The sequence below is a fragment of the Lutjanus erythropterus genome, chromosome 9 (assembly GCF_056507025.1).
Source record: "Lutjanus erythropterus isolate fLutEry1 chromosome 9, fLutEry1.hap2, whole genome shotgun sequence".
Lineage (NCBI taxonomy): Eukaryota > Metazoa > Chordata > Actinopteri > Lutjaniformes > Lutjanidae > Lutjanus > Lutjanus erythropterus.
The window spans coordinates 3,442,312-3,465,084 of NC_139325.1; the positions used below are offsets into that span (position 1 = coordinate 3,442,312).

Below are 22,773 nucleotides of genomic sequence, written 5' to 3' on the forward strand. Positions count from 1 at the left end.
AGTGGTCTGTAATAAAAGTCCAATCAAGTACATTTAAACGAAATCAATGTTATTGTTATTTTGAAAACAACATATTTACTATGTGTTTTAAGTAATGGACCGAGGAGGATGCTTGTGCTCAAGACATAGCATTGCCTGAGCCTATAATGTTATTTAACATCGTTTGTTGTATTGTATTTGCCATCAGTTGTTAAGAAGGTGCCTTAGCCCCCGTAAACAGCGAATGGTGTCTCTGGTGCCATGTAATCACTTTTCCATTCCACTATACAGCATAACATTAAATTCCTTTTTTGACAACATCAATTGAAGGCAACACAAACGGGCCGTGACAGCTCCGATAAATTGGGCGGGGCTACGATTTCTCCCGTGTTGATTGGCCAAAACCGTCGGTTTAAAAAAATTAACAGTCCAAGTACAAAAACCTTTGATTGTCATTAGTGCCTTTTGTGAAATGTTTCATGTTTTTTTCTGATAGTGCATATTTTACTTTAAAATTTTGTTTATATAATCCAAATACGCAAAAACTGTGGAGGACCCCAAGTGTCACACAAGTAGCACTAAAACATTTCATTAATAATTAATTTACAATAAAAAAAAAAAAGGATTTAATACATTTGTTTACAATTTAATAACCTATAAATCGACTAAATAACGTTATTTAACATGTAGTGCAAAGCAGTGTGTGAAAAGACCAGTGTGTAGGATTTAGTAGCATTTAGCAGTGAGCTTGCAGATTGCAAACACCTCGTGTCACTCTTCCCTTTGAAGCATGAGAACCTACGCTGGCTGCAAAACTCATACAAAAAGCCATAACTAGAGCCAGTGCTTGGTTTGCCTGTTCTGGGTAACTTTGAACCACTGTGGTGCAACATGGTGGCGTCCGTGGAAAGGCTCATTCTGAGGTAATGAAAACAGGATTCTTATTTTTAGGTAATTATACACTAATGACAACACACTTATGAACAGTAAATAGTCTTTTCAGGTGTGTAACAGGTGAACACTTTGTCACACTACTGCAACACTGATTCTCCACTACTCTTAACATAAAGCACTGAAAAAACAAGGCTAGACAACTTATTTGCATCCAAGTTTATTTTGAAATTCCCTACTCCCCCTGTACAAGAAAAAGAGGACTTTCCACAAAGGCAGCAGTGAACTGTCAGTGATAGTACTTTTCTAGGGAAGGAAAAAACTTATAATCACAGTGTGTCTTCTTTTCTTCTTTTAAATACTTCTACTGCTGTCATCTTTGGCTGGGTTTCGGCAGACAGCCTTCTGTCAAACCACATTCCTGGGAAGCAAAGGTTGAAGCCAATAGAGCAGGGCTGTGGGCTTTACATTTTACAGTGCCAATGCAGGAATGTTCTGGACTGTATACCTCTTCTTCATCAACACAAAAGAAAAAACAATAAAAATTGAAATAAAAATAACAAGCTGTTTGTGTTCACAACACAAACAAATATTACCGCCTGGGGAGATAGCGACAGTATGTCGAATTTCATAAAATTGTATAGACAAAAAATAAATCTACAAAAATGGAGCTAGGTAAATATTACACAACAGTAAACATGTTTTTCTTTTTTTCCTTTTTTTAAACTCTTTTCTGTCGAACCTCTACACAAAACCAAAATTCTTGGTCTTAATGGCTAGCAGGAGTTTCTGTTTGAGTATCTGTTTTGAAGAATAGAGTGGCACGTAGAGACGTGAGATGCAGGTGTTGGCTGTGGGGAGGTGCTGGTCGTCTGGAGGCCGGATGGTGATGGAGGGCATCGGCTGGAAGCCCTCCTCGCTGGCTGGCAGAGAAGGGCTGGAGGTCCAGAAGTACACCTGAGGAGAAGGAAAATCATGACTCAGAATTTACATTTAGCTTTGACTTATTTCTTGATGTTCAAGTGTAGAGCTGCGACGATTAATCAATTATTAATCGACTACTAAAGTAATCAGCAACTATTTTGATAATTGATTTATCATTTGAGTCTTTTTTTTTTAAGATAAAATGTCCAAATTCTCTGACTCTAATTTCTTGAATGTGAATATTTTCTGGTCTGTTAAGTCCTCTATGACAGCAAAGAGAATATCTTAGGACCTGTCCTTGGGCTTTGGGACAAACTTTTTTACCCTTTTCTGATGTCTTATGGACCAAACAACTAATGAATAAATCATGAAAATAATCAACAGATTAATTGATTATGAAAACAATAATTAGTTGCAGCCTTACAGTCCAAGTGTTTGGGTATTGGGAATGAACAGGAAACAAAACTGACAACAAGAGAGGCTTTGAACAAATGCTATTCTTGAATACGTCCTTGCTTGCTGGTGTTCACTGTTACCGGTCACATAAAATCACTAAATGTCTTACAATTAAATTACAGACTAAAGGTTCGTCTCAACAGGATGTAACTCCGTCACTTAAGTTATCCTTCAATCAAACAGAAACATGTTATTCAAATGATGTAGCTCTGTACAAGCCCATGCTCCAGCTCCATCCCATGCATGTTACTGTATCTTACAAAGGATGTTTGTGGGTAGATTTTACTTGCATATACACAGAAATCAAGTTGTAGCTCACAGGAAGAGTTTTAATTAAGTTACATGCCTAATCTTTAGCATGCACAATAAATGTATGCCGTGATACAGAGGGTAAAGGAGAGAAAACACAAACAAGAATAAAGAATGAAAAGAGAGAAACAAAACTGAGAACTGAAACTTCACTGACCAACAACTAAACTCTCCTGTATTGCTCTTAGTTTTACCATTTTGACTGCAAAGCTACAACAGGTGCACCCACTGCAAACTGTCGTCAGGGTCTTGTGTGAGGTGGTTGTGCAATAACATGTTTTCAGTATAACAGAACAGGCTTAAAAGGGTAAAAGTCTTAACGAGACTTGGATTATCTTGACGTGGGGTTGTACAAGGCAGCAGAAGTACTGGTGTAGGAAGCTAAGCAATGTACTGCTGTGGACAGGGACAGCAAAGTCCATCTACAGATATCACCATCAGTTTAAGTGTACGCTACATTCAGAATATTTTCACCATTTCACCTTGTCATCTGAAAGTCTTTTCCAACTGTAAACGGCTGTTATATAAGCCAGATATTGCTCTCTCCAAAGCTACCTCACAGAACACAGGAGTTGCAATTGCTGGCTGCCTCAGTCTTTTAGTTTGTTGTCATTATGTTGGAAACAGAGCAATACTTGAATTATATAACTGATTGACTGAATTATATATGCACACTTACCAGATCTTGCCTCTCAGTCATGCTCATCTTCTCCACAATGGACCAAAACCAGCGTTTAAACTGCAGTAGTTTATCTGCATTTTCCCCTGTTGGACGAAACACAAGTCTTTGCTTAATATGTTACAGCAAAAAATGTCCAACTATAAATCTTTCATTTCTGAGTTAATGCAAGAATCAGAGAATCAGACACAGAAAGCAGAAAAGATCCAGACAGAGCAGCTTACCAGATTCATCATTGAAGGAGGTGAAGCTAATGAGCATCTGGACATTGACTTCTCCACAGCCGTTGACCAGCAGCCTAAAGTCCTCGGCCGTCAGATCCTCCAGGGCGTTTTTAGGGAGGACATCCAGCAAACCCTTCCTCATCGCCTACAAGAAACAGAGACACATCATAATTGAAGTGAATATACATTTTAGGGACTGACAAAACATCTGTTTGTGTTCTAAAAAAATGAGACACTTTGAGATGAAGTTTGGTGAATGTTGAATATCTGAGTAATCACAGCTAATTAAGAGGGAGTGACTTTTTTTAACTTACATGTAGAGGCTGCTCAGCCACCACCAGCATTCTGTGCTCAGCATACTTCCTCACATACTCATACACATTGAGAGGAGTTACTGGCATGTTGACCCCACCAGACAGAAGCTCCACCTGAACCAGAAGAGAGTAAGGCATCAACAAACACTTATGGCAAACATATTTCAGAGCACATATTTTTATACATCTTTAAACTATGTGGTATTTAAAGTATTAGGATTCTGCTTGTGATTCCAAAAATATACACAACTGAAAACAGGCACAGTCAAATGTCATTCTTTAAATTTTCTCTATGGCAGAAACTGGTATCAACACTCACAAGCTACTAATTTGGTATTGATTCCTTTAAAAAGAAATCAATAAAAAAAAAGATTTTTGATTAGATTTGTTTGGTATCGCCCATCCCCACACTGCTGCTGTATTTAAAAATTAAGTTATAAATTTCCAGCGAAATACAGTGTTACATGTACCAAGGAGCCTTGTGCTAGTCTGGTTTCTAAGCTGTGCTTTTAGCCACATGCTCAGGTCATTGCACCTCCTTTGCTTTTTTTTAAATGCAGTTCTGTTGTTAGTCTGAACGACACAACTAAGCTATGAAGTTTTAGCACTTAGTGTTTCAATCTGCATTCTGTGACAGTGACAGTGAAGTTCTTTTACCTGTCCGGCCCCTTCCTCTTTGCAGAGGTCGATGGCGAAGGCCAGGTCCATGGCAGCGAATACTGCGTCTGCTTCTCCGGCCTGAGAGTGGCGGATCAGCTGCCGCAGGCTCTCATACATGACCGGGTCAAAGAATGCAAAGTCATGCCAGTTTACCTGAAGGAGCAAGGATGATGCATAGATTTAGCTACTTTATTCTGAAAAGCATCAACAACATGTGGTAGGGTCTTACTGTGGGTGCAAAAATATATCACACACAACTTAATGCCTCTTACCTTCCTCCCAAGCAGCACTTTGATGACATGTCTGTTCAACGTGATTGGACAGAGTTCATTCTGAAGCAGACATAACCCCAGTATTCTGTAGAGAAAACACAACATTTAATTTACTATCTCCCGTGTTTGAATCAAGTTGTTATTTGACTGCACTAACTGAACAGAATTCTCATCATATGTGCCACTTTATTACCTGCCGATGTTACGGAAGCAGTTGAGTCTGGCTTCTGTGTTCTTGCCGGGCCGAGGGGAGTAGAAGCCTCGTTTGCCGGGCTGGTAGAAGAGCGGAGCGTTGTCGTCCCCGTCATCAGGGTCGTCCAGCTCCATGTCAACAACGCTGCGGGTTGAGCCGTGACGCTTACGGTTCTCCTGCTGCTACAACCACACAAAAAAGGAGAGGGAGTGTTATGTTTGGCAAGAATGGTTGTTTAGAAGGTATGTATTGTATAGAAACATTTTAAGTCTATGGGAGAGAAATATTAATTAGTATGCCAAACCAGGCCTGATGTTTCACTATTACATCCTTAACAGAAAAGTTGACACATTAGGACAATATGGGACGGAAACAGAAGTTGCATTTACTTGTGCTTTCTCTGGAGCCTCCAGGAAACCCAGATCCAGAATGCTGTCAGCACCATTTTCCCTGGAGGAGACAGAAACAGGGGTTATAATTAGTTTACATGCAAGAAAATTCAGTGACAATTACATTTTTGGATAATCCATAGTATACTTGTACAACACTTGAGAGCAGGATGATTTGTGTTCCACTGTGGTGAACAGAGCTGATAATGGTCATTGTGTTTAGCAACTGTGTTGGTATGACTGTGCAGGTTTAGAGTTGAATCCGGGGAAGTGGGATTCACGGGAATGTTCATCTAAAGTATTCCTCATTGCACAGTAAATATATAATATTCTTAAAATATATTCATCAGCTGTGTGCACGCTGGTGGAACACACTGCAAGCTTTAATTAATAAAAGTGAATTCATTTCTGACTGCGGTTACTATGGTAACTTAAGGGCTCTACCATCTATAACAAACTAAAACAACACAATTTCTGAAACCAGCTTGGTGTGGAAATACTTTAAAAGGCTAAACAATGAGGATGCACAGTATGTGCTCTGTAAACGAGACTGAAGTTAAATGAGTAGTTTGCAACCACATTTAGGATCTCAGACAAAATTCCCAGTTTAAGTCCGTGCAGGAATGCAAGATTCAGACTTTATCCAAACACTTTTGTGCAAAATATTGGCAGAGACGATGAATTAAATTTCCTCAGTAGGATATGGCAAAATGTGCCTCTGTAAGAGCAGCACTGAAGACAGACGGACAAAAACTCCCCAAGAATCCACTTGAAATTTCACACCAAGTGAGGGACAGCTTTTTAAGAGCTTTGATTTTTAACTTTTATCACTGACTTTATTAGACCGACTATGTCTAAAATTGTGGCGTGAGCTTTCTGAATCCTAGAATATGGAATCCAACTCAGATCAACAGAATGAATCTGAAAACACCAAATAACTCGCTTTAATTAATTTTTTTTTGTTTAGACAATAAAGAATTGTAAAATATCACTTCCATGAGTCTGTTCAAATAGACAGTAACAGATCACAGACTATGAACTTAGCATTTCATTCTTGCAGCTGTAGCCAAGTTCAAGCTGCATGCACAGTTTATATTATGTTCATTCACATTTTAATTTTCATAACGCTGTTCTTCTGTATCAATTATTATTAATACCACTACATAACAAAAGCGGTCAGATTTGGAAACCATATTTCTCCTTGTTGCATGTGGTATTGCCTGAATATGATGCATTTGACTGTAGCGGTTATAAAACAAGTGCATTTTCCAGGATAGGGGGCTTCTGTTCCTGGAAAAGACAATGTCTCATTTTCAGGAAATTTATGAATCCCTAGTGAGGTTATGATACCTTCCATGTGCAATGAGAAGCTCCATGGCCTCCTCCACTCTGGCTCGGAGAGAATCCTCACTAGCCAGTAGCAGCAGCAGCTGGGCAGGGGACAACTCCAGCAACATGCCTGTGATTTTACTGGCAAACGCCTGAGGAGACAAACACACAGCTGGTCTGAGCATGGAGACGGAAACCATCAACTGTTCCAGTTAGACAGAATGGCAGCCATACATATAGTTACATAGGAAAGTATTAAGAATGTTACAAATTTGTTGGGGCTTGTTGATGACGTAGTAAAGGTCATGTGCTCTCTAAAATAAATGGATTTCAAGGTTTCTAGATCTTTTCCAAAGTTGAAATGAAGTACCTTTCAAGGTGCATTTTCAAGCTTTTCCATCACCTTACAGCTGTGGCAAATGGAATAATTATATATACACACTGTATACACTCAAAATGATTAGGCCCTATTTCATTTCTTAATCAGATCAAATCAGATGTTATTGTGCTGTAAAAACTAAATTATGCTTATCGACAGAATTCTACAAGGGGTGACCGTTTTATGTTTTAAAACATGCCTGTAAGTGTCATTCTATACAACCTGGCTGTGCCAATGTAAAACAATCATTTCAACAATCACCTGATGAATAACTTGGATAATAATCATTTTAATTTTTTTCTTAATTTTCCATTTTCCACCAGCCAACAATTGAAACAGCAAACTCCCAGCAAGTTGTCTGTTGGGTTGTGGCAAGCAAGGCTCAAGTGGAGTCCTCTTCATTTTGCACAAAAGGCAAAAGCAATTAGACTCTCTGGCTTATTTTAGTTCTTTATCTAAAAAGTGAACTATTTAGTCAGATAGCTACTTATTATGAACAAATTACAATTTCAAGCACTTTTAAACCATGAAATACAACATTAAAATGTATTTCCAAGGATTTCCAGCACCTGTAAGAACCCTTGATTTTTCCTTATTTTTTTGTTTGAAAATGCAAATCTGTCATAATATAATATGATGACCTGTTTTTCAACAGATAAAAATCAGTTTCGTTAACACAGAGCTTTGACAGATGTAGATGATTTGTTACCGGTTGCATTGCATGAACGCGTGGGTAGAGCCTTTCACCCAGGGCTTGTCTGTGTGCGGGCAGGGGGTCGGGCTCATCACTGGGGTTTCCCTCTGATGAAGGTCTGAAAGGCCTGGTGTCTATGGACAGCTGCCTCCGTGAGTCTCTGCAGAACACAAACACACACATTGGTCTCACACTGCACAAACTTTTTTTGTCCATCACAAAAGAGAAATATATGTTTTAAGCTGTAGTCTACCTGTCTCGATCTCTCCGAGATCCTGCTCGAAGCCCTCCACTTCTCCTTTCTCTTTCCCGATCTCTGTTTCTCAAGCGCTGCATGAGATCTACAGACACACACAAACACACACATTGAAGAAAAACGAGTTCACCTTTGATTGTAATTTTTTGAAGTAAAAGAATCTCTAAACTCATGAGATAACTGCTTTAAACATCACAGAGGTACCACTGAATGTGACATTGAAATCAAGTTGATGAATACAGTGTAGTTTCTATGTATTGTCATACTTGAATTGTAATCGTGATGACACGTACTGCTGGCCTGCATGCCCTTGCTAACACTCTGAACGCAATCCAGATTGGGCAGCTTGTCGTTGGAGAGGAGGGCCAGGGCGATGGCCGTGTAAAAACTGCGGGCCACACCACTGCCCTCGCCCGGCTCATCTTTGAAGGTGACCTTCACCCGGTGCACGGCCATGGGTGTGGTTGTGCAGCGTCTGCCAAAGTGCGTGTTCAGCTGACGCATGGTCTGCTGTATTAACTGGTCTCGGTCCCGATCCACCTCCAGGGCTAGGTCGCGAGACTGCAAGTTCCTCAGTTTCTCCATCTCCCGACGGAACTTTGATTCCTTCACTTCAAAACCGCCTAGCTCTGTGAGGATCTAATATAAACAACAAAACAAACAAAACCATTAGGAATATACTCTCTGACATCTAGACCACCAAAACCCTAAAATATTTTGGATATCAGCTTTAAACTGAGCTGGTTGACATTAGGGTTGGGTCTGTTTCTGGTTTTGCCAGTCCAGTCTGGTGTACAATAAAAGGACAATTGGCTTCAAAATAAAAAAAATGCATATTTTTCCTCTTGCCTGTAGCACTATTTGTTCATTCAGTTTTGGTCCAACTTGCAGACTTTTGGAGATATCGGCTGTATAGATGTCTGCCTTTGCTCCAGTATAATGGGACTGCATGGCACTTGGCTTGTGGTGCTTAGAGCACCAAAAAACATACATTTGAAAAATTCAAAACCTGTGTCTTTCCAAAAATCATGACTGGGTTACTCAAGATAATCCACAGATCTTGTCAGGAGTTTCATGTAGGAACTAGTTTCTTCTGCAGTGGACTCTACCAGAACTACTTTACTTTCTACTAGAAAGAAAACAGTTCCTACAGTCCCACATTCCTACATTATATTGGACAGAAGGTATTTTTGACTTTGAGAGGAACTGTCCCTTTAACAAAGATCAATGCAGGAGCCAAGAATTTATAAACACTAACGCAAAATACAGTTGGGGTCATGAAACACAACAGCAACCACAGTCTTAGTTAAATGTCTATGAACAGCGCACAAGGGCACTTTTTTTTATGTGTTATAAGACATAGTGATGTGCCTTAGATATGTTAATGGTATGTGGATGTAAAATGTAAGAAGCAGGTCAGAGGTCTCAGATTTTGATTTAAGATTGTTTGTCATGTAGGAAGTGTACCTTTGTTTCTTTTGCTCTCACTGTATCATGGAATTTGCCCTGATTTGTCTATTTTGCTATTTGGAGTGTCTTGTAATCCCATGTGGGCTGGGCATCTTTTGGAGCATGACACTTTGAAAATGTTAAAAGTAAGGTAATTTATGTTTCAAATTAAAAGCCCTCTAGTGTTTCAGCGGACAGAACCCCTTCATTTTAAGTCTTTTGTTGTGTACTGTTTTCAGGAACCTGCACATTCAATAAACAGCAAAAGAGAGAACTACACAGAGGTCATATATTCCTTATTGAACCTTACTGCAAAATCCATTAACCTATTTCCAAGCAAAAAATGGGAAAACGTAAAGGCAACTGCTACTTTTACTTTACTAATTTAAATGTATATTGAGATAAAACTGTACCGATCCAGGCTCAGCTCCGACATCCTCCATGAAGACACGACCAAAGAGCTCCAGTGACAGACGCCAGCGGCCTAGCAGCATGTCATGTGAGATCATCATCCCCATGAAACTACAGTGAGGTCTGAGCAAACAAAGGAGAAAGGGGAACAACATTGACACCTGCATACTTCAAACATCTAGTACCAACACAACAAATCACACTTAATTTTGGTACCTGAATGAAGGCAGAGGAGGTCCGTCGCTCTCAGTGAGGCCGATCTCAGCGAGCAGGCTGCTCTTTAGCTGGGCGGCGAGGTCATGGGGTGACGGGCCTGGTTTTGAAGCCTCCAGCTCCTGCTCTGCTAGCGACTGGTTCCCAGTGCTCCGCTGGCCAGTTTCCATACTCATCACATTCTTCAGGTTGGCTGAGTAAGACATCTTAGTGGGCAGGATCTGTGTTAGTGGGGTTCAGAGGAGTCGTTTAGTTCTGTGAGCAGATGTTGATGATGACAGTGTGATGATGAAAGAATGGAAATATGGAAATGAGACACAGAACACAGGCTGTGTTCCAATATCCACACTCAAATTTCAGTGTAAGCAAAAAGACTACCCAAAACATCCATTGTTTCCTGCTGTCTATTATTTCCAGCGCTCTCAAAATGGAAATAATGAGGAGGAAATCATGAATCCTGGATAGTTTTTACAGATTTCTATTTCAAAGTAAATTTCCTTCAACATTCCAGTAGTATTTGTTCTGTGTGGATATTAGAATACAGCTGCCAGCGTGTTTGTCCAGTGAAGAGGGGTGGTATACCTGAGAGGGGGAGGGTAGAGAGGAGCCCATGTTTACCTCCAGGCAGTTCCTGTCCATGCTTGCCTCAGCCAGGCCTTTGGTTGCCATGTAGGAGGAAGAGTACAAGCCCTGGGAGGGACGGCCGAACAGATCCTCCTTCCTGGCATTAGGCTGTTACAGAAGAATCACAATTAAGTTGAAGCCAGAGATGTAGTTTGGCCGTTAGTAATAATGTGTTAACAGTTAGGTCAGTCGAGCAGATGGCTGTATGCTCAGTCTAATGTGCTGAAGCAGTGTTCTGTGATGTGATAATAATCCTGAATCCCTGAAGCCAAGTCCCAAGTCCTAAACTTTGTGTTTTTAGTCCTGAACAAATCATAATGCACTCTTGACCAAATGTAAGGTCATTTTAACAACAGACAAAAAGTCAAAAGCCTCCGTCTGTAATTTATTTTACCTACATGTCCTGCATTCTGAAATTTGTTTTTTGTTGACTACCTTGTAGTTTGAGTATACAAAATTATCTTTGGTATCTTTTTTTCTAACTGGAGCTCAGTAATGTGACATCAGTTCTGTTGGTTCTCTCCTGCAACTTGACTGGATGCTGTCGGACTGGCTCAAAACAAAGTAGATCTGGGGAATTACGTGTCAACTTGCTGAGATTAAACAGAATTTACGTTGAGGGGAAATTAACTGATTTATGGATTGACAATTTTTAAATAGCCGACTTTTTAAATCTCTGGGCTTGAGAGAAGGTATCAAGTATTTTAAAGTCAAGGCTGAAGTTCAAGTGAAGTCACAAGTCACTTGTGTTGAAGTCGAGTTGCAATGCTTTTTTGGGAGTCTAATGTCATCAAATCTGTGACATGAGTCTGACTTGAGTCCAAGTTGTGTGACTTGAATTCACAGTTCTACTATTAAATATAAGTAGACTGTGGAAAATGCATCCCTTACCTTCCTGAACATTCACTGTGTCAGGAAAATCCTGAGAATCACACAAAGACACTGAGCAGTAACTCTGACCTGCAAGAGATGGGGCTGGTCTGCCAGTGGAATGGCCTCAGCCAGGGGAACATCGAAGGGGTTGGGTGGGATGCAGCCCAGGAAGGTCATGGAGTCAGAGCGCCGGAAGAAGGGGTGGTTCTGACCAGTTTCTGCTGGAACTGGGTCCTCATCCTTGTCCTGCAGAGTTGAACCTGGGTAGAAGCAGAAATAAATCAACTGTCAGCAAACACATTATAAATGACCAAGCAGACCTTTGATATTTATCACACACTGAGTGGTATTAAATATTAAGTTATTTGGCTTACTCTGATTGGTGTCCTCATCGTTCTCATGTTCTGAATCCTCATTGTCCAAACCCAGTTCAAGAATCTCTCGATTCCTACAAATAAAAGTGGATAAAAAATAACATTTAATACAAACAACCATAGTTCTTCCCACATCAATGAGCAAGACAAACAAAATAATATGAAAACAGGGTTTTGTTCCAGTGGCCATCACATGCACCTCTATACAGATATTTCAGTTGTATGGTAACAAACTGACCACAAATTCGACAAATAACAACTGCAAAACATACTGGACATTGTGAGATTTTCCCTCTTCTTAGTCATAACCAAACACAATTATGCTGCAGCTGAAGTAAGCTCAGTTTTTGAATATAAAGACAGCTTTTACCTCTTTCTATCCATCTGTGGGGTGTCTAAAGTGGTCTGCTGGTTCATGGCTTTAATCCAGTAGATGAGAGCCTGGAAAACGTAGGCCACATGTTTCAGTGAACACACATCCAACACGGGAAGCACATCAGAGTGCTCATCGTTGTGGGAGCGCATCAGTGACAAGGCGTAGTTCAGGAAGTCGCCCCGCGCCGACATCATGCCCTGGCGAGCAGTCAGTAGGGTAGCTGCTCTCCTGAAACAAATACAAAACACATACAAAGCAAGTGAGAAATACTTCAATAGGACATACTTCAAAAGTGTGGACCAAACTATTATGTGCAACAGCTGGACTGAATTTAGATCGTTTCAAGGATATTCACTGAGCCTTCCTGATTTTTTTTCTGTGTCTGTCTCAGGTGTTCTTTTTAAATTTTGTGTATGTCAAGACTTCAAAGTTGCACTTTAAAGACTATTTTATCACCAAGTGTTGCACGGTATACCAAAATCTGAAATCTTTTTGTTAAAAACAGTTGAGGAGTAGACTTTCCCAACATTCTGTAGTTATTGTAGGTTAATATTTGTGTGCTCACACAGAAAGATGAGTAAATTCACACCTCATGCAGGCACTGAGAGTGTGTGAATCTGTTCAGTTTAGTCCAGTAAAAATGGCGCACACACACGCCCACTGAAAATTTAGGGAACATTGCCCATAGTAAACATAATGCTACTAAAAAAGTGATTAGGTTGCTGGAGTAAGGTTTTGTTTTATTATTTTTGGAACTTTTCATAGAATAATCCATGGGCATTGTGCAGGTCTTTAACCCTTTCCCCACCATTGATGAGATATCTCATCAATTGCCATTTTCACTGCGAGGTAGTAGGGAACAGTGTGAGGCATAATCTGACAAAATTGTTACTTGAAGAAGACGAGAACCACTGGAACTGAGCAGCAGAAGACTGTATTATCTAGCTTGAAAACAGTGATGCTCAGCTGCAGATCTGCAGCTCAGAGTGCATCATGACCCTGCCACAGAGCAGGGCTGCTCACGCTGCAGCCCCTGGGAGTCATTCAATCAACCTTTATTTAGTCTTGAGGAATCATTAAAGGAGTGCCCTCATTTACAATGACATAGACAGCACAGTTTGAACAGGAAAATACAACAAGAAAACAAGACAAAATATATAAATATATTTAATAAACAATGAATAAAAATAACAGACAACACAAACCACTAATAAACATGGTTTTAAATTGACCTATGGGTACAAGTGCATTCAGTTTTAATGTCTGTTGTTAAGTGTTTCAGGAGTGTGCAGCACAAAAACTAAAAGTTTTTCCAAAATGGGACTTGAAGAGTCATTATCCAACACACTCAGCTGATTGGCTATTGGACCAGTGTAATTAGGAAGTGATATATGATGGTATTTTTCCAATCATGGCTTTGTAAATAAATAGAAACCAATGTCTGTCACATCTTGCTGTTAATGATGTCCACCCAACCTTTTCATACAGGATGCAATGATGAGTGTTGCTTTAGTATCAAGTATCATGATTGGCATTTGTGTCAAATTCAAAATGTTGGTACCGTGACAACACTTAATACCCAACAGTAATCCACTGATCAAATGTGAAAAAGAATTACAAAAACTGGGATTGTGAATGTCTTTCAGTGTATTTTGTTTTACCTGCGTCCTTCCATGGCGCGAAGGCTGGCCTCCTCCCGTGCCGTCATGCGTTCCCTGCGAGCAGAGTGCTGAGAGGCGTGGAGCGGGTGACTGGGGTGACCCGGGTCTCCAGCAGATGACAGGGCTGAACCATATCGCAACTGAGCCTCGGTGGAATCCATGATGGACACCATCCAATTCCAGGTGGGAATCAGCTTCTCTTCAACATAGTTCTGGTTCAGCACATGACAAACATTTACCACCACATCATGGTAGTCTTTTTTTCTCAAAATGTTTTTAGTGATTACTTTAAAAAAATAATAATAGAAGAGTAATGAATATATTGTTTATTCATTCAGAAACCAGTGTCTTGGTGAAGAAGTGGAGTCTTTCGTATTTTTGACACCACACGATGGAAGTGTGTCTTTACCTGCAGGTTGACTGCATCCTGGTAGGTGAGCTTTACAGCAGCAGGATACTGGGAGTAGACTAGATGATTGTACTTGGGAATCAGACTCATGAGGTCTGAGATCTGCCTGATGACGATGCTGTAAGCCCGGGCCAAGCTACTGGCAGATGTCAGGTAGCTGCTGGAGTTGCTGGCCTCTAGAGCCGCTGCTGCTGCAGCAGCACTAGAGCTGATCGCGCTGGAGCGACGGAGGTTGGTCGGGTCAATGTATATCAGGCCTGTGGAGCTCGCTGTTAAAATGACACAGATCAGAACAGGTAGAATTAGTAGTACAAAGTACAGAATGACATAAAACATTCAGACCAACAACAAAAAAAATCAACTACGACTATACAGGAGAAACAAAAAACAAACACTAAAAAATATGAAAGTCAGGATGAGCAAGGTCAATGTTGTAAAACAAAGTGATTTATAAAATTCTCAAAAACCACTGATCGCTACAAGAAATCCAACAAACAGACAAAACTCCACTGACCAGCTGGTGTTGAGGAGCTGGAGGGAGCACTGCCAGTGGCCCTCTGGCTGGGGGTGTTTCTGACAGCCCACTGCATGGAGCGAGGAGCCTGGGCTGCGCTATTGGCGTGGGAAGCGCTGGTCGTCCTTTCCAGCGGCTCGTCCAGCAGGAACGTCTCCTGGTCAACGTCGTCGCTCTGGCTGCTGCTGCTGTCAGAGTCGCTGGAGTCGTTGGACTGGGAGTCGTCCTCTGAAAAGAAGGCAGGGACACTGCTGGCACCTTCAGAGGGGAGGAGGACAATAAGGGATGAGGAAAAAGATAAAGGAGACATGTTTAATGGCTTGTGTTTTCATCTCAACTCCCTTTTCTTTTGTCTTTCACATCAGATGTATCCAAGCAGGAGTGCGGGTTAGTGAATCACACCACTACAAGGCCAAACAACACTAATATGACAGTGAAAACACTGAGGCTTCAAGTCAAAACAACAGCTGCACCCTCTGTTGATCAAATTATGCTAAATGACATATGACTTAATTTCTTTTTCAATCTGCATTTTTTAAAATTATTGGAAATGTCATTACAGGGATAGTTTGGATTATCTGTTTTCGGGTTGTACAAGATTCCAATCGATAGTCAGTGTATTACCTACAGCAGATGGAGCCCGGCACGCCCCCAGTTTGGGGAAGCAGAGATGAGCTCCAGCAGGGAAGCCAAGCAAGTTCTTCCACTAGGTGTCTCTCACATTACAAGAAATACAAAAGATGTAGTATGATAACATCTGAAGTAGCGTGGAATCATTGGAGTTGTTGTTTTCATTGTTTAACAACCACTAATGCAAATGAAAATCTACTGTATCTGACATGACAGACAGGAATCATGTTCACGGAGGAGATAATGTATTAAGTTATTTTTACATTATATTTAATCACGTCTGCAGACTTCCTTCTTTACTTTTTAATATAGCTGAAGTGTCCCATGTTTTCCCAGAAGTGTCAAGAAACTAGAAGTTAGCACTAAATGCTGAGAAATCCATAATATATTCAAGGTATAACTACTGTTCAAAACATTTGGGATAATGTAGGCAAGCAACTCAAAATATAAAAGAGTTCAGGCATTTTTGGAGTTTTTAATGCAGAATTATTACATACGCATTATAGCTTTAAGTGTATGCTACATTTAGGATATTTTCACAGCTTTTCCTTTCCATAACAACAGGAAACTGCTGTTATACAAGTGAAAAATCCTTCTCATCTAGATTCCATTTGCACCCATTACCTCACAGACCACAGGAGTTGCTGCCTCCATCATTTGGGTTTTTGTGTGTGACTTAAGTGAATCTGAACTAACCTTTTAACACACTGAAAAGTCACAAAATAACAAACTAACATATCACGGCAGCTGTAGACCAGCAGCTCCCATATTCCATGAGGTAAAGTTACTGGCTTTGCCAGTGGTGTGTGGTTGGAGAGCGATACTAGGCTTATATGGCAACCGTTTCCTATCAGAAAAGGCTGCCTGATGGCAAAATAAAACAGTGAAAATATTCTAAGTTAGAACTTTTTTTTTAGGTGCCTTGAATAAGTTTTGTTGCTGATCCGGTCCACAGCAGTACATTGCTTTGCTTACATGCAGATACTCCTCTCCGTTTCCCCTAACTAGGGGTGAGCTGACCCAACTACCTCATACAACCCCATATCAAATAATCTTAACAGTACGTCTCAATTGTACTGCATATTCTACGTGGAAATGAAACATCACCATTAGTAAGTAAACGACATTTCAGATAACCAGGGAAAAAAAACACCACACCATTTGGGAAAGCTACGAGTTGATTAGTTTGTTATTTTGGTGAAAGAACAACAAGACTGCACTTGTGATGAGGGATAGGATTAGTTCAAAATGACAAACACAGTAACAGTGAAATGTGAGAAAGGGACGAACTGAAGGAACTCTCAGCAGGAAACTGTGTATGCACTTTGCAAATTCACTCTTGCCCTGACATCTGTATATGCATTGAAGTAAAGAGGAGCTCATACCAAAAATAGGAAATGCCAAGGACACCCTACTGCCTGCAAATGAAATACATTGGGTATTCAGCCAGGGACCATTTTGTCTGCTGTATCATTAGCTCTCCAAACACAAATCCTCACAATCCAAACTGCTGACTGTCAAGCACTAATGACTTTGTGAAGACTGAATTAGTCTGTAATTCACGGTAAAAAAAAAAAAAATACACCACAGTGCAGCAAGACAGAAATGCAATTTCTCTTTAGTAAGCAGTCGGAGACTTACAAAAATTTGGAAAGAATTCAGTTTGAGGAGGTCATGACAGGTGACCACATTTCCACAAAAAACTCAAAAAAGGAACAGTACTTAGAAAATTAAAGAGGATGTTTTATGAAGTAAAAGAAAATCTAAACTCAAAGATTAAAAACAGCTGGTGACCAACCTGCTTCAGAGCCAGCGGTGGCTGCAGTGACGACACTCCTGCGGCCACTTGCATTATCCTGATTGCTGTGGTTACTTTCACTGTCACTCTCTGTCTCGGCTGCAGCCAGCAGATCCAGCTCCATGTCACTTCCTGAAAGCAGAAACGAAGACAAACAGATGCTTCACTCCCTGTTTGCTGGGGGTTCAGATTCAAGTAATTAATTATGAACAACTTCAGCGTCACCACTCCTGTAAAATGAGCCTTAAATGCCTATTCCAGGTAAACCCAAAGTAAACAGAAAGTTGTTACTGAACCATCTGGAGTGCATGGTTTTGATCTCTTTTGAACATTAGTACTCTGAAGTCCCCCCCTCCCCACCACCACCAGTCTGAATCACTGTTCAGTGCTACCAGCAATGAGTAATTGAAGTTTGAACACACCAAAATAGAAGGTTTTTGTTTCTGCCTGAATACTTTTTGCATAGCTGGGACTTATTAGCTAGAAAACACAGTGGGTCCACAGTGGGACCACAGCATTTAGCTTCACCCAGTTCCAAGTTCAAATCCAAGCCTAATCCCAGAGAAAAATCCCAGAAGCTGCAATTTTTTCATAAAGGTAAAATGTATCCCAAATTATAAGTACTGTGGTGCTGCAGCGATAACCTGGCCTACAAATCTTGCTCTTCAGATGTAGGAAAACATGATTGTTTGGTATAGAATAAAAATGGTGATGCAAAAGTAATCATTCCCAGTAATTGTGAATCACATTGCAATCTGTCTCTCACCATCCTCGTCGTGCTCATCGTGCTGCCCTTCTGCCTCAGCATTTTCCTCTCCCTGTTCCTCTTGGTCGTCGTGATGGTCTTCCTCACCTGCGACGCCCTCTACAACTTCAACCTAAAGGACAAAAACAACAGATCCTAAGTGAGAAAATAGCTATTCTGATTCTCACCAAAAACTTAACAGTAACAGGACTAAACCAAACGAAAAATAGAAATTTAAGTATTCATCCGAACTCTGAAATCTGGCAGTGTAAGTAACAGTATGGGCTCTAGATGGCGTCATGCATTCTTTGAAACTCATCACCAACATGCACGGATTCAGTTGTGTGCAAAGTTCATTATGGCCTTAATGATTTTATAATGAGGCTCCCCACCTCTTCCACATCTGCTGATACGATGTCATCCTGCTCCTCATCTCTTCCTCTGACAGGCTGAGACTGGCTGCTGCGCCGAGGCTGGGGGTTCCTGATGATATAAGATGCAGCTGTCTGGCTGGAGCTGGAAAAAAATGAAGCACAAGGCTTGAAGTCATTATCTATATTATCTAGTGAAGAAGAAAAATCAGCCCTCTTGTTTTCCTTTTGGTTTCTTCTCTTCAACTAAAAACTTAGTGGATGATTTGACAGTTTGAAGTGTTCACATCATATTACTTTGGCACATTCACTTCGGGCTCTTACCCCAATCACTGACACAATTAAAGCACATTTTTCAACTCAGTGAAAATAAATTGTGACAAACACAACAATAAAAGCACTTAAAACCAACTGACCTGCTGGACTGGTCCGGTGAGGGTCTCGGAGGCAAAGGTTCAACGGAGAAGAGCTCCTCACTGCCCTGAACGGCATCGATGCTGGTGCTGGCCAAAGTGAATGGAGCAGTGGGTCTCGCTATGCCCATTCGCACCGGAACAATCAGTGACTCAGCCACGTTACACAGCTCCTCCACAGCATAGGGTAGCAGAGCCTGGAAAACTCGCCGACACTTCCCGATGGGTTGGGGGATGAAGTTGCTATGAGAAGGAAATTGAGAAAATCAGTTTTATTGTGAATTCAATGAATGTGTGGGCCCACTGTGGGCTAAAATTGAGCTGAAAATTACACTTAATCCTTACAGCCTTTGTCTAAAACTTTCCTAAAACCCATTAATGCTGTGTGGTCTTACTTTTTCTTCTTGGATGAGGCCATCTCCACGCTGAGGATGACAAACACCCGGGCAACAGAGCGGAGGAACCTCCTGGTAACATTGACAGCCTCTTCTCTCCGGCCAGGAGTGTACTTGTTCTGCAGTTCCTTTACTAGTGTGCCTAGTAAGGTGTCTATGAACTAATAATAATAATGATAAAAAAAAACATACACATTTATGACCAAATTACTTCCAAGTGGAAAAGTGTGTCAACAGCAATAAAAATGGAGGAAAATGTGGTAATAAATGCTTATAAATGTCTAAAAATCTAATAATAAAATGTTAATTATGCTGTTATTTACACTTAAAAAGTCTTAACATTAATATTAACAAGCACCTTATTACCAATTAATTCATACTTATTAGAAGAACCTTAATATAAAGTGTTACTGAAAATCCATTTCAGCTGGTAATATTTAGGTGGTATCATGCGTTTTGTGTGAAAGTTGTGTGCACACTCAGATTTGGTGTTTAATGAATAGAGAAGCTGAGGAAGAGATTATGCTATTCTTGATGAATGGCATCAGAGAGGAAGGAGACAGACTAAGAGGACTTACAGTGATGTCAGGAGCACACTTGACAATGAGGCAGTGGGTGAAACAGTCAAGGCGAATGGTGCCACTCTGCTGATTCAAGTAGACCTGCTCTTCAGGCAGGAGGTGAGCAATTCTGCTGCTGGCACTAAGTCTACGACACACAAGAAATACAGAACTCAAAATTCAATCTGCATACATCACTGTGTAAAGGTGACTGGAATCATACTTTTAAGTGAAAAGTAAGATGAGGCTTTACATCTTGACACATTTGGATAATACAATAACAGCATCAATACCAATTTGCAGTATAGTATAGTAAAAGTATATTGGATTGGTGCATAATAAGCAAAAAAACTGCTCATATCGAAGTCAGTGGTTAATCTCACATAACTTTCAGTTTTTGAGAACCACAAACTAAGTATCGCCTTACGATCTCCAATTACCAACCACACTGTAATAATAGGAGTGCTGTCTTGCTGTGAAACTCACGGGTCTTTATTCTCCTGAGAACCAAACATGATCATAGACTTGAGGGCGTTCCAGTCCTGCAGGACCCTCTCCAGAGCCAGCTGAGCAAAGCGGGGAGGTTCTAGGTCGTGGTCTGGCATGTCAGAGTCTGAGAGAGAGAGAAAAAGGAGAACAATGTTTTCATACAACAAACACCTTGAAGGAATACAGTCTTAAAAAAAGATGCAGCACAGATCACAGTTAATATTGAAAGAAGACAGCAGAAGAATAATGTCATATGATAATGTAAAACTTGTAAACTGTTAGACTGCACTGAAAGGTGGGCAATATGTGAGAATGGTGCTGAAAGTACCTTCAGCATTAGCTGCTTTGCGGTTCCTGTCTTCTCTGATGCGTGGTGGTCTGTACTGACAGTGCTCAACACTCTGTCTGGCAACAGTCTGCACCAGGAACAGTAATATATGCTCTCCCCTGCAGATGGAAACAAAACTCTGTTAGAAATGTCACTTTCCTCACTTGCATGCTATAAAATATCTTCTGTGTACAGTATTATACAAAAATGATACAATTGAGCTGATTTATTCTCAAATGTTTTTTTTTTCTATTATAAAATACAAAAGAAATAGCACTACTGTTTAGAGGAGATGGTATATGTTTGTACAGAGAGCAGGGGTCTTACCTGCTGTTTGGTGTCGTGACCAGGTTTGTGGTTGTCAGTAACCTGTAGAGCAGATCCAGGCGAGCTGCCTTCTGGCCGGCGATCAGTGTTTTACACTTACATTTCTCCCAACAGTCACAGTATGCTGTGGGGGAGGTCCTCTTCAGCCTGGATGAGAACAGAAGCACATTTATTATCATACGAAGGACAGAGCATGAAATACGAGTGATAAGAAGCAATGCTAATAAAGACTGACATCTTTACAAAGATTAAAAAGGGCCAAACTCAAATCTAGGACTCACTTGCAGTCATGTCCTTTGTGACACACCCTGGCACACTCTGTGCAGCAGCAGAGGGACTCGAGCAGACCACAGGTCCGACACTCAAAGATATCCTAAATATAAAGTCATTGTGATCAGTGTGCCAGCTTTCAACTGAACATTTTCAGCTTAACAAGTCTCCAGAATTAGAGACGCTTATTGAGTTATCAATTGCGTAATTGTCTTTTAAACATTAAAATTTCAATCATTAATAGACACAGAAGAATGTTGCTTGAGAGTGGTCTAAAACAATGGTTGGTGCTTTCCTCTAAGTATCAGTGTCATTCTCATCCTTTCAGACTGACCTGGTTAATGTGTTCAGCTCCAGTCCAGGTGAAACTGCAGGTGTCATTACAGCAGAGGACATAGAGGGGCGAATCGTCTGGGTTGGTCCCCGAGGGGCAAATCATTTCCATGAACACAGAATCTGCATCCTCCTTCTCTGTGATGCCCGGGTCGCCCACTGTGTTCAAGACATTGGAGGATAAAAAGGGAAATATGGAAACTGAGGACTGCCAGTTACAGCGTGTAGTTAGCCGTTGTAAGCAGGGCAGCAAAATAGGTCAGGATTCACATAACTCGTGGATAAACTCCAATGTTCCAGCTGTTACCTAACCACTTAAAATTACATCAGATTCACAGTAAGTGTGCCTTTTTCTCAGAATGTATTCACAAAAGTAGAGGATGGTCATGCAAACTTTATTTCTTTCTCTCCCCCCATTCTCTTTGTCAGGGCCACCCAATCCAATAATACCCATTAGCCAAAAATATTGTATAAATGTTTATTCAAGCACACCATAAAGAGATGTGTCACAAGTAACACATAAGTGCAGCATGTGTCACATAAACAGGAGCTAGAACGTGACCCCATGAGACCCGTCAGCAGCCTGTTATCATGTCGGCTGTGTGGACTTACATTAAGCTCAAGGAAGAAGAAAGCAAAATTGCAGAGTGCAATTTATGCAGTTTATTTAAATTTAATTTCCAATGTGGGAATGGTGCTGACCAATCAAAAATGCTGCTAAAAGATTAATTGATTTAACTGTGTGGTCTAAAAACCACAAGAAATTAAGTTTACTAGAGGAGTAAAGACACCAGAAAAGATTTACATTCAAGACGCTGGAATCAATGAATTTTGACTTTTTTTACTTTAAAAAAATTACTCAAACCGATTAATCGATTATGAAAATGGCTGGCAATTAATTTAATAATGCACGAATCAATTAATCATTGCAGCTCTACATATAAGCATGTAGAAAGCAACATCTATTTAAGCTGTTCTTTGTTCAATCTGCTTTCTCCAGTCTATCATCCATTCGCTATGTTTTACACAAGTACATCATGTTGGCTTGTAACATGATGTCTAACAGTTCATTGTTAAAAACAAGCTAAAATGAAAGCTGCCTGTATGTAGTCTTACTGTTCAACACAGTTTATCTTAAAATTTGGCAAATTCTTGTTAACTGGCTGAGACAAATCAGCCCCTCCTCCCTCTACCAGCTGTACTAGAAGGCAGTGAATCACATCAGCAGAGGGAAGAGGACAGAGGACACAAGGAATGACTGA

The 22,773-nt window shown here is 40.5% G+C and overlaps 1 protein-coding gene across 2 annotated transcripts in view; it reads right to left on the bottom strand.

The window, feature by feature from the left end:
* Positions 1–1,074: 1,074 nt before the first annotated feature.
* Positions 1,075–22,773, bottom strand: part of ubr5 (ubiquitin protein ligase E3 component n-recognin 5) — a 43,586-nt gene continuing 21,887 nt past the window's right edge. The window contains exons 27-59 of one of the 2 annotated variants that reach the window (XM_084725952.1): positions 21,513–21,670; positions 21,190–21,281; positions 20,909–21,055; positions 20,582–20,700; positions 20,251–20,377; positions 19,783–19,912; positions 19,205–19,365; positions 18,813–19,052; positions 18,418–18,541; positions 18,047–18,158; positions 17,281–17,412; positions 16,868–16,900; positions 14,853–15,110; positions 14,339–14,607; positions 13,930–14,141; positions 12,263–12,496; positions 11,893–11,966; positions 11,606–11,778; positions 10,604–10,753; positions 10,025–10,242; positions 9,811–9,931; positions 8,215–8,587; positions 7,946–8,033; positions 7,708–7,852; positions 6,641–6,771; positions 5,291–5,351; positions 4,902–5,083; positions 4,709–4,793; positions 4,434–4,589; positions 3,777–3,890; positions 3,463–3,607; positions 3,239–3,324; positions 1,075–1,827 (exon numbers count right to left, since the gene is read on the bottom strand). In XM_084725952.1, the coding sequence (XP_084582078.1) occupies positions 1,615–1,827; positions 3,239–3,324; positions 3,463–3,607; positions 3,777–3,890; positions 4,434–4,589; positions 4,709–4,793; positions 4,902–5,083; positions 5,291–5,351; positions 6,641–6,771; positions 7,708–7,852; positions 7,946–8,033; positions 8,215–8,587; positions 9,811–9,931; positions 10,025–10,242; positions 10,604–10,753; positions 11,606–11,778; positions 11,893–11,966; positions 12,263–12,496; positions 13,930–14,141; positions 14,339–14,607; positions 14,853–15,110; positions 16,868–16,900; positions 17,281–17,412; positions 18,047–18,158; positions 18,418–18,541; positions 18,813–19,052; positions 19,205–19,365; positions 19,783–19,912; positions 20,251–20,377; positions 20,582–20,700; positions 20,909–21,055; positions 21,190–21,281; positions 21,513–21,670 (5,063 nt within the window). In that variant the 3' untranslated portion in view covers positions 1,075–1,614. The remainder of the gene's footprint in view (positions 1,828–3,238; positions 3,325–3,462; positions 3,608–3,776; positions 3,891–4,433; positions 4,590–4,708; positions 4,794–4,901; positions 5,084–5,290; positions 5,352–6,640; positions 6,772–7,707; positions 7,853–7,945; positions 8,034–8,214; positions 8,588–9,810; positions 9,932–10,024; positions 10,243–10,603; positions 10,754–11,605; positions 11,779–11,892; positions 11,967–12,262; positions 12,497–13,929; positions 14,142–14,338; positions 14,608–14,852; positions 15,111–16,867; positions 16,901–17,280; positions 17,413–18,046; positions 18,159–18,417; positions 18,542–18,812; positions 19,053–19,204; positions 19,366–19,782; positions 19,913–20,250; positions 20,378–20,581; positions 20,701–20,908; positions 21,056–21,189; positions 21,282–21,512; positions 21,671–22,773) is intronic. The other variant, XM_084725953.1, reaches the window with a different exon arrangement.